Here is a 12,071-nt window from a genome sequence, read left to right as displayed (position 1 = left end):
CTGTATTATCTAAATTGGTTGACGCCGCGACTGTTTCATCGTTCGACAGAATTAACCGAGTTTCAGACAGTAATTTGACAGAAGATGGCGCTATTTTAAATTATTAATACGAAACTTTTTTACGCTTACGTTGCATAGCACTGTTTTTAAGACCATTGCAGTAAAGTTTGTTTGTTTAAAAATTATCATAGCCATTGTCATTAGAATCGAAAAAAAATCAAATCTCATATTTTTTAATAAACAGGGTGTCCCACTATTGGTATATTATGCGCGAAGACACTTGCAGTTTAAGCATTAGCATACACTGATCACGTAAAAAATACTTAAGTATACATACAACAAAATTACGTCAAAAAATTTTTGCTTAATTTTTCCTGAAAATCCATGTTTTCTTCTCTAGCTTCGCGCAGCCGGCGTATACCTACCGCTTCGCTAATGTGAGTATTTTGTCTATGAAAAGATAATCCACGTGCTGCCTGCTGGTGGTAAAGTTGGGCGGGTTGCTTGTTATGGGTGTACACTGTACACATAGTTTTTTAAGAATTCATATATTTGAAAAAAAAAATGCGTTTGGAATTTTATAAGCATTTTTTACGAACTCAGCGTATGCAAAACTGTAACCTCCTTTGAGCTTAGTATACCAACAGTGGGACACCTGTATAGGAAGGTAACTAACCATACAATATGAATACTTACATATTTTTAATTAAATAGGTCATACGTAGATATTCATCTATTTGGGATTAGTGATTTCTTATAAAAATTACAATATTTAAATGCCTGATTTATTGGAATTATCTTGTTATCCTGAGGCACCACCTTCGTTCGCATCTCCCCAAGAAGATCGATAACATTTAATATTATGAGGGTGGGTGTCGGATTGCTTGTATCTGTATATTTGTGACCAAGTGTTAAAAGATAGCTTTACTTATAATTTAAAAAATATGTTAAAACTGTGTGTTTAAACTAAGTTAATGATTATGTAGTAAAATTTTCCGTTGACACCTAACCTAAAAAAAAGTGAAGACAAAAATGGGGTTATGGCCCACCATTTCTTTTTTTTATTTAGTATTCCTCTCACAATTACATAAACCACAAATCCCCAACATAAATCCATTTAGCTATTGTCGCTACTCGCTAGGGAGCCTACCAAACTTGACATCAGTACCTACTTATAGCAGGGATTATTAAAATATAGTTCTAAGTCCTATAGCACGCTACCTATAGGTACTTAGACAGTATAATAAATGTGAATGCAATTACATTCGTTTTGAGTATCCTCACTCAGACTTAAACCCTTTTGAGAAAATCCGACATACAGTAAAACACTGTGGTAAAACCCAGACTTAACAATTACAATAAGATGATTGTATTACCCGCTAAGTGCAGCCATTACGTGCTTAGATACCCTAGGCAGGTCGCACACATTTGCATACACATATACAGCATTGTAATTAGTCATTAAGGTGCAAAGGGACTAGGGCTAAAGGGGAAGGGAAGTCTAGGGCTAATTTGACGTAGGGGGAGTCCGGGAGACTTGCCCAGGTGGGAGAGTTGAACCATTTTGAATAACTTTTTAAATTAGGCGCCAAATTACGCCGAGTTGCAAACAAATGAATGCGCGTAACCCGCCAATCACAAGCAACTCGAAATTTTGAGTGATAACAGATGCGTTCGACCGTGAGTTACGAAAATGTGTTTTTATCGTCGCGGAGTGATTTTTTTTGGATTTGTTATTTTAATTGCTATGCACGCATTTATGAAGGTATGTATCAAATACCTACGTTATTGCATTACTAGATTATCATATTTTGTCGTACGTTTAGTGTTGTTCCTCAGTTGATAGTGGATTTGTTGGAAAAAATCATGATACGGCCTCGAGTCGGGTGTGGGAGAGTTGAACCAGTCTACAGTCGGGAGACTTGAACACTGTTCAAGTCTCCCTTTACAGTTTGTATCAGGTACTATTTATGTTAGTTTTTGTTTTGTTTCAGAAAGAAAATGTAATTTCAGTATAAGTCTAAGGAAGGTAATCGTCGCAGGAAACCATTTACTAAGTCTGAGATTGAAAGTGCAGTCAGAGAAATAAAGAGTGGCAAATCTATTCGTCTAATTGCAATCAAATATGGGATAGACAGAACCATTTTACGGTATTATCTGTTAGGTGAACAAAAGTTAACACCTTTGCAAGACAAATGCTCCTAGATTTTTAGTGTAAATGAACAGAAATGACTCGTTCTTTACTTATTGATCTGCAGTAAAATTCACTATGGTTTAACCAGAAAACAAGCAATGCAACTAGCTTTCGACTAAGCCAAATTCCTCCAAAGTGAAAGGATCATCCAAGAGGCAAATATTGAAGAAAATAACATATCAGAAGTCTGAGAGGAATCAGAAGAAGAAATCTTTAATTACCAAAAAATTTCTATTGACGAAGATTGGGAAAAAATAGGGATGAGTCGTGGTTTTGCTTCGTTTGTCAGTCTGATGAGATATTGGATATACGTTTTTGTGTTTCTTGTTGTAGGAGCGTCCATGAGATATGTCAGCCTCACAAAAATTACGTTGAGAATATTTGTCGCGATTGCACTAAAATGTAAAGAGTAACAAATTGAATTAAAGTTCCACTTATTAAACCTATTGTGATTATGCATGTGCCTCATTTTAATCTTTGAGACTGATAGAGCTAGTCTTAGTTAATAGTAAAAATGTCTTTAAATTAGTTTTGTAGATTTATGTAGCAGAAGATACCTCAAAACGAGTATTTAATAATAAAAAGAAGCGAATGTTATGTTAAGGAGTTTCTCTGAAAACATATGTTTAATTATTTTCACTAAATTGTTTAGAAGGTGATTATGAATATTCTAGTTATTGTTAAATATGTCTAAATAATACATAACTAATGTATAATATGCTTTATTTGCTTCATTTCCCCTCTCTAAAAGGTATGGGCAAGTGTCCTGCACCTTATGAGCAAGTGTCCCGCCGGTTGGGGAGACTTGAATCAAAACTCATTTTTCATTAAAACTTAATTTACTATCTTCTCCTTACAATTTTTATATCCAGAATAGTATAAAATCTTAGCCAGATAATAAGGCTTCCATACGGTGTAGATATTAAAGCTCTCAAGGTCACTGATCAGATTTTATAGAGCTTTTAGTAAAAAGCGGTTCAAGTCTCCCGGACTCCCCCTAATCACTGTGATTAGGAATCACAAATCACAGGAGGTTTGAAGTAAAGAGGTTTGAAGAAATCGTTTATGGGGGTTGTGAAATTGTCACAGCTGCCTACCTATATTATATGCATTTAGAACTGTATAAGAAAGAACAAATGAACGAAATACCACCAAAATACAAGAAAACCATGTTTACCAAGTCTAAAATTATAATAAATACCTAATTATAGAAATAAAGCACTGTCCAAAACTTTTTCAATTAATTGAAACGTAATGGGAAAAATTGTTGTGATAAGTTATGCAAGCAGAAGAGGAAGTTTAAGCAAAGTTTTAGCGCCTTCTTTTATAATTCGCGCATTTTCTGCAAAAGTGGCATTTTATTTCTATAGAACATTTTTCATTTTTCACAGAGATAGTTTCTTACCTGAAACTGTTTAATCATTTTCAGATGCATTGCTTTTATGACGCACTTCGTCTTGGCGTAGTTGAGGGCTGTTTTGCGATCTTAAGAATGTTGTCCTTCCAAATATGAGTAGGTACTAGGTAGTGGGTATTACTATGGTAAACACTCGATATTTCGCTTCTACAACTTCTATAAGGTACCTACCTACAACCTATCTAGCCATATCGAGGCTTTTTACGAAGTCCTACCAGAAAGAAACTCTCTCCCATATCGTTTATAAAAAGCTAAGAAAATAAGCTAATTTTTAAACTTATTATAGTAAATCCCGCAAGACAAATCTTGTGAATGATTCACAATGCTGTAACTTTATTTTGGCGTCTGGATCGCACCTGACCTATTGTCTCTTTATTTTTTGCATATATATTATATTATATATTATATTTTTTGCCCCTACATAAAGAATTATAAAGATGCTTGCATCAGAATAGCCTTTGTTGGGTAAACAATAGAAACAGAAATATCAATTAAAATTACCACCAATTCGTTGGTATCTCTTTTACGGCTAAGGTATCATGTAACGACTCATAACCAGAAATAAAAACAAGTTAAGTTTATCGAATAACCCATTCCTCCACCATAATTTTTGGATACCTTTGTTCGCTATCTTATCTTTAATAGGTTGAATGTGAAGTGATTTTGCAATTACTGCATTTCAAAAACGGTCTCCAAAGATCTGGAGAAACAGCTTAGAACTGTATCTAGGGGGAGCTTTTCGTGAATTAGGGTGCGTAATGCGTATCCCAGGCACAGAGATTAGGGCGGCACCAATTCATTATATTGTGTGGAGTAGACGCGAGACATAACCTTACCTATAGATAACAAATAACAATCCTATACATAGGATGTTTCCCTTAAAAAGGATCAGAAAAAATTGTCTGGGTTTTAAAAAAATCATGTATCTGTAGCAGTAAAATCTTCATTTCAATCACGAGAAAGAAGCTTTAGTAAAACCAAAATGAAGACAGGACGATTCACAAGTCGTGTAGAAAAGAAATAACCTTTTAATAAAACGGTCGATCATAAGCTTCTTGAATCATTTAAATTGAAGTGTGGGTGAGGCCAGGTAATTGCTTAGTTATATTGTGGCCTTTATAAAAGCTTTTGAGATATTGAGAAGATGGATCATAGAATTTATAGGAAAAATACTCTATTTCATCAGATATAGGTACCTATACCTACCTTCTAAATGTGTTTTTTACATAAATAGATAATATCTCTAACGAGTTTGGTATTGGTATAATAACTTATGGACTATACATATCTACTTAATAATTACCTACTTATAATTAAAAATTTTGGTCACATTTCCCGGATTCGTACAAATACTTCTTTCATGTCCATTTACGTTCTGTCTCTTTTCATCTTGCGTATAGCCCATGCACTTAGGTTTTCACCTATCTCGCTCATCGCGTGGGTGTAAGTCCATCGGCCGATGAACCCCACAGCTGTAGCTGAACGTCATATTGCATTGTTATTAAAAAAAAACTACTTAAAGAAATTGTAGACAAGACACTATTTAAACCTTCTATAAACGATACTTTTGTGCGCTAATTAGAAAGGGCAACTAGTAATAAATATACCCAAAATATATTGTTATGAATATAATTGATTTATAATTATTGTTGTTGTATATTTGTAATTTCTTTTTATCTAGCTCAAATAACTTTCAAGTCTAAAGGATATTTCATATTTCTTTACAAGTGGATTTGTAATGTAGGTAAGTAGGTACCTATTTCATTATTTTACATAAACATTTAAAAACTTTTAACACTTATCTATGTGTACAAGATGTGGAACTTAGTTCCTACATAGTTTCAACTTAACGAAATAAGCATCTTTTGGTAGTTTGGTACATAAGTACCTGTTAAATCTGCTTAAAGATCTGATAAAAAAATATCAGCTTGGTATTTTTTCTTAGCTACTAACAATACGAGCGCGATGCAATTATAACTACTTCAGCATCTATATCGGTTATTCTAAACCTAACATGTTAAATTAATGTATTTCTTCATAAAAATAATCTTTAGCTTGAGCGACCCATCGATATTTCAACTAATTATTAAACCTCGCACCCGCTTCCGGAATAACGTAGAAGAAAACACCTACTTATTACACATGAATCATTATTACTGCGTTTTTCTCAATCACTTGCGGATGGCACCAATTAATATGGCTGGCTATAGCTATGTCGGGTCCACAGTCTCCCCAGCTAGGGCTGCATCGATCGCAGGGACGCGACCCTCGCACGACGCACCCCCTACGTAAATCTGAGTTACGCTCGTAATAAAATGACGTAAAGGGACATTGACCGACATCACACGACTTTGAAAGTTTCCTTGTCTTCTGTTCAACCTGTTACTTGATCTTTGATGACACGTGATAAACCCTTTATGAACGCGTTTGGTGCCTTTTTCTATTATTTAGTCCTAATTTTTGTTCTGGAATCAACATCTAGGTAACTACATATATTCTAATCGGTATAGAAGCTAAATTATTACAATATCACTTTTCAAGAATAGATTGTCGAAAAGATTAAAATTAAAGTGCTCGATAACGCTAAATAATAAATAAATAAATAAATATTTCAGGACAATTTTCACACACGGCACGATCTGATCCCATACTAAGCTTTCGCTTGTATTATGGAAATCAGATGGCTGATAAACATCCATACTATATAATTTTAAATAAATACTTATAACGTAACGGCACCAGTTTTGTACAGATTAAGGAAAAAATTGAAGTTTTTTGCAAATTTCTCGTAGGTTTTTTAACTTTATTGGATATTGTTAAGTTATACCTTTAGTTCAATGTTAGTTTAACGTAACCAATGTTAGAAAAAAGATTACAATGCATAAATAATGAAGTTATTTATAAATTAAAAAACCACTTTTTTGCACCAGTGATGGACAGTGAAAATCTAATGATGGACACCCAGTTTTCGACAACATCCAGTTATGAACACCCATTTATGGACTGTACCTAATGTTTTTTTTCCAGTTATTTACACTTGGAGAAGACTTATAGTTATCAATAGAATCTTGAAAATGATGATTGGAATATAATAAATCGGGGATGTATTTATAAAAAATAGTACTTATTAATTATTTTGCATAGTTATAATATTAATATTAAATAAAACAGTCTTAATTTCCATTTTCTAGGCAAAGATTGGACAAATGCATCGTTAAATACGAGTTATGTCCGTTAAGAAACACCAATATGGTTTTTTTTTCTCAATAAGTCAGGGATGAAAAATATAACTAAAAAAAGTACTGCCATTCCATCCATTTTGGGACTTCTTCTTCTTCGTCATATCACTCTCGTCAGAGCGAACGTGGTCAACATGAGGTTTGGGGGGATAGATGTTACCCGCTTCACGATATTCCGCCATATCTCTCTGTTTCCTGGCATTCCGCTACACTCGTGAAGTGAATCGCCAATCTGAATCCGCCAACAGCCTTAATCTGATCGGTCCATCGATATGGATTCAAAATTGTAGCACGAGGCAAAAAGCTTTTTTTAAACTGTTGTCAAGATGGTGTGGATGAAATTTAAGCGTGTATGTGCTATATGGTGGTGGAATTTAGCAGCAGACAGCGATCCAAACAGTTCATCAGAGAACTCTCTATGATAGATGCGTTACAATACGCATAAGTATGCGACTTCTCTACGCAGTAATACAGAATGAAGCCGAGAACGAGTCGCACAGCACATAATGACCCATTGTTCTAAAATATATTCTTCATGGGTAGATAGATATTATGTTGTTGGACCCATTAGTGTAATTTTAACAAAAAATGTCAATGTCCATTATAGGAACCAAAGCAAATCCAGTCATGGACAATTGTTGTACAATATTGGAACCCTTTGTTTGAAATGGTCGTGATAGGTATATTATTAATCAGAATGAAAAGACAATACAGAAAAGGGCATGTAATTAATACCTTTAAAAAAAGTTTATTTTCGACATATGTCCATAAATGGATATATCCATAGAATTAAATCCAGTTATGGACACTGAAGAATTTTATTTAAACAACTTAACCTATCATGATACTAAATCGTGTAATATTTCGTACAATTAACTACTATAAATAAAAGTAATATCAAATTTTGCTAACATTTATACAAAAATTCTTATAACCAAAATTGTGTCTTCACTTCCTTAAGGATTTCCTTAGTAAAAACGGATTTCTTCGAAACGAGTCGCAGCAACTAAACATAACGTTCTGCCATCTTCAAACGTTTTGGCCGAATAAGATGAAGTGTCGTATTTTGATAGCTTATGAACCAAACTTTTATTTTAAGTATTGCCAAATTATATAACGTTAATTTTGGTCTTAATATTTAAATTTTATATTTATTTTGTCCATTACTGGATGCTTGTCCACCACTGGTGCCGTTACCTTATATATTACTAGCGGTCCGCCCCGGCTTCGCCCGTGGTACATATGAAAAATAGATGTTGGCCGATTCTCAGACTTACCCGATATGCACAGAAAATTTCATGAGAATCGGTCCACCCGTTTCGGAGGAGTATGCAGACTAACATTGTGACACGAGAATTTTATATATATATATATTATATAGGGATGTAACAATACATGATTTTGCCGATACGATACCGATACCGATATTTGTAATCAAATATCGGCGATACCGATACCGATATCGATGGCTTGGTAGAAAAATAAATAGTGAATAATTATACATTTAACAGAGACTCAACCTGAGCCTATAGTGCGATAGGTAGGTAAATCGTATCCTTTTCATTATAACAATGCCTAATCAAAAAAACAAGAAAACCATTTATTTTAGTATTATTATTTTGCAAAGTCAGTTAAACTTTAAGTTATACACATACAATCAGCTCCTAATAAAAGTTTACTATTGGTAGAGTTTTTTCAAAAAACAAAGTGCGCACGCGTGGGCAGCCTCCCGCATCGTTCATTGGGCGCGGTTCATTTAAGTGTTTGATGTCGGTATCGGTTGTTCTATAATCGGCGATACCGATATATCGGCTTGCCGATTATATCGGCCGATATATCGGTATCGGTATCAGTATCGTTACATCCCTACTTATATAGATACTAGTGGTCCGCCCCGGCTTCGCCCGTGGTACGTACATGTTTAAACTATCCTATCTCTCAAGTTGGATAGAACTGCACATGGTGTGCGAATTTTATTATAATCGGTTAAGTGGTTTAGGAGTCCATTGAGGACAAACATTGTGACACAAGATTTATATTTATTAAGATAGTAACCATATCATTTCTGAGCATATTAAAACTTGTTAAAGGTGCTTTTGTATATCTCATTCATATTGCTTCCAGTACGGGAATAAAAGCGATAGAAGCAAGAAACAAATAAAATTACCTAATTGAATAAAGCAACTCCAAGGAATGGGTTAACTAGTGTTATAAACATAAATATAAATTTATATGTATATAAATATAATTTCATAAATATAGTGTTATAAACAGGTAAATATAAAAAAAACACTTTGGGTAAGTTTTTTATTTATTATCATATGACATTAATGAAAAATGTTTAAAGTTTAAGTTAAGTTAAGTAATGAAAGTTAAATTAATATTGTGATATAACAACAACATGAGGTTCTGAATCATTGCCAAGTTTTTTAAATGTTACATAAAATTCATTTCCAAGCCGTAAAAGTTTATAACATTCAGAATCCCAAATTTGACTTTCAATGGCACAACAATATATGGCTATCGGGGGATATAGAAGACTCTCTGATGTGATTCGCTTCATATTCAGAATTGGCAAATTCATTGATTTTCCTAAATCAACAAAGTCAACTAGTGCCTTTTTTTCAGGATCGGTCACTTTCTTGATTAATCCTCGCTCAAAATTCACATGGTCTGGTGCTGCTAGAACCGGCATATTTTCTTTTAACTCTTCACTTGTTAAAGCATTTGAGTGCTTAGCAATTCTTGAGATTTCTTGTTTTTCTTTTAAATATTTTGCATAATCATTCTTTTCAGCAACAAAAAATTCTTGTAAAGTTTTCCCAGATTGAACTCTTACATGAAGTTTATCATCGACCTTCAGACTCCTTTGGGAATAATATATCTTCTTTGGTATAGGATTTGTTAGCCTGCTTGTAGATGGTCCCACATATCCAAATGTGGAATAGCCAGTTATTGCGAGCATTGTTGATATATCATCAGGGCATGAATTAATCAGTTCTACGGTCAGCTTATTGTTACTTTTTCCTTTTATTATAATCTTTGCTTTTTCGTTACCTACAAGATATTTCATTGCTTCAATAGTTTCGGTTTTCCATGTAGTGCTTTTGCATGGTTCACAGAGTTCCAACTTACAGCAAATCGATAATGGTGGGACTTGCAAGCAAGGGTTACTACTTATCCATATATTTTCGGATGTAATGTTACTGTCCGTGAAACCATAGTCTACTGCAAATATGCTGTATAAACAAGTACCTTCTTGTTCGACTATAGCAATTATTGTACCCCTTAAATAATGTTCACTTTGCCTCTTAGTATCCTTGTATACAACTAAATCTCCCGGGCTTATTTTATCAGGCTTCTTTAGTTCTCCGGCTAGATTAGTGCATATCTTCTCAGTCAAAAATTCACTTAGACGCATCAATCGTACGTAAAAGTTATGCGGGTCGATTATATGGGTTACATGAACCCAATGCATTGATCCTATACGAAAATTTGTAGGAGATAATTGACGAAAAACATCACTTAAGACTTCATCCATATTTCACTACAAAAATTAAGCAATTACTATCCTAATCTTAAAGTGATGAATGAATAAAACGTGTGCGTCCTGGGACAGAAGTGATATGTAGGTAACTTAGACAATCTAAAACAGAACAATTACACTAAGGGGAGATCTATATTAAAACCTTATGCAGTTAGGCGCGTGGAACGACGTCAAACTGATTACTGACTGAAACTCGGACTGAAAATTGATTGAGGAAAATTGAAATCAGAAATGTCCGCTGTCGCCACTCGCCTGTCATCGAAATTTTCATGTATTTGCAACTATTTGCAATTCGAATACTTGTCTATTGGCCACTTGAAGTCCAAAGGTAATAAAATTTCACTGTACATAATCTTCTTATATATAAAAATGAATCGCAAAATGTGTTGGTAAGCGCATAACTCGAGAACGGCTGAACCGATTTCGATAATTCTTTTTTTATTATATTCCTTGAAGTACGAGGATGGTTTTTATGTAGAGAAAACGTAAACATGTACCACGGGCGAAGCCGGGGCGGACCGCTAGTATATTATATTATTATATTAATAAGCAAATACTCCCGTTTTAATAATTTGAAGAAATACTTAGGTACTTTGATATAATTGACTCGGTGTCCCAGCAAAGGTTTTTCTGCCTTACTATTATTATTGGTCCGGGAGCCCTCTTACAATAAGAATACCTTACTTGTGACTCTTCAACCGTGTGAATATTGAAAATATTCTTATTATTATTCCACATAGATACATTTAAAATTAATCAACATACAAGAAGAAATTATAATTTAACCGCATTAGATCGATAGATTGCTGTAATGTATCTTACTTATTTTTTAATTTCTAATTAAAATATTGTTTGATGAAGGTAGTAAGTAACTAAAGTAATATAAATATTATGAATTATGTTTCTTAATAAATCCATTTATTATGGAATTCGATTTTTATCGGTTTTGTGGTTCGCCCAATAAAGTAGATCGTGTACCTATAGAGCACAGTATTACAATATAGGTAGGAAATATTGTAATATTGTGCTATAGAGCGTGTATACGTAAACCCGGATTATGATAAGTACAGATTCTTGACTCAATAGTTTCCTACTACACCTGATTACTATTTACCTGCTTATGTTAATAAGATGTACTTATGCAAATAAAAATTCTAGTTCTAGTTCTAATCAAGTTTATTGTTTTGAAATTTGCAGTGGCAGAGCTAAGTTTGGAACTAGATAGCATTTTTGTCTCGAAATCGGTACTTATCTATATATCGTCAAGGATAATGACAGAAGATATATATTACTTATAATAATAAAACTAGCGGTCCGCCCCGGCTTCGCCCGTGGCACCTACATGTTTAAAGTTTAAACTATCCTATCTCTCAAGTTGGATCGAGCTGCACATGGTGTGCGAATTTTATTATAATCGGTTAAGTCGTTTAGGAGTCCATTGAGGACAAACATTGTGACACAAGATTTATATATATTAAGATATATATATATATATATACATATATATATATATATATATATGTATATAGATAGATAGATATGTGACATGTATAAATACTTATATAAATATATTATAATTTATGTCTTCTTGAATACACGGGTTCCTTTGATGCGATATTTTAAATATTAAAGGAAAAGCGCCGCTGCTAAGGAAAGCATTCCACAAATTCCAAT

The 12,071-nt window shown here is 33.6% G+C and overlaps 1 protein-coding gene across 1 annotated transcript; it reads right to left on the bottom strand.

The window, feature by feature from the left end:
* Positions 1-9,185: 9,185 nt before the first annotated feature.
* Positions 9,186-10,600, bottom strand: LOC149911296 (uncharacterized). Its single transcript, XM_090115064.1, has one exon. It carries the CDS (start codon positions 10,389-10,391, stop codon positions 9,228-9,230), a length of 1,164 nt encoding a protein of 387 aa, XP_089971190.1. The 5' UTR covers positions 10,392-10,600; the 3' UTR covers positions 9,186-9,227.
* Positions 10,601-12,071: the final 1,471 nt, after the last annotated feature.

This window comes from Colias eurytheme, chromosome 1 (assembly GCF_061535395.1).
Source record: "Colias eurytheme isolate Ceu_HAF_F1 chromosome 1, ilColEury1 Martin Lab GWU primary, whole genome shotgun sequence".
Classification (NCBI taxonomy): Eukaryota; Metazoa; Arthropoda; class Insecta; order Lepidoptera; family Pieridae; genus Colias; species Colias eurytheme.
This window is presented reverse-complemented; position numbering and strand designations above follow the sequence as displayed.

Coding starts and splice junctions, on each gene's coding strand:
- LOC149911296 (XM_090115064.1), bottom strand. CDS start 10,391: ATGGATGAAGTCTTAAGTGATGTTTTTCGTCAATTATCTCCTACAAAT.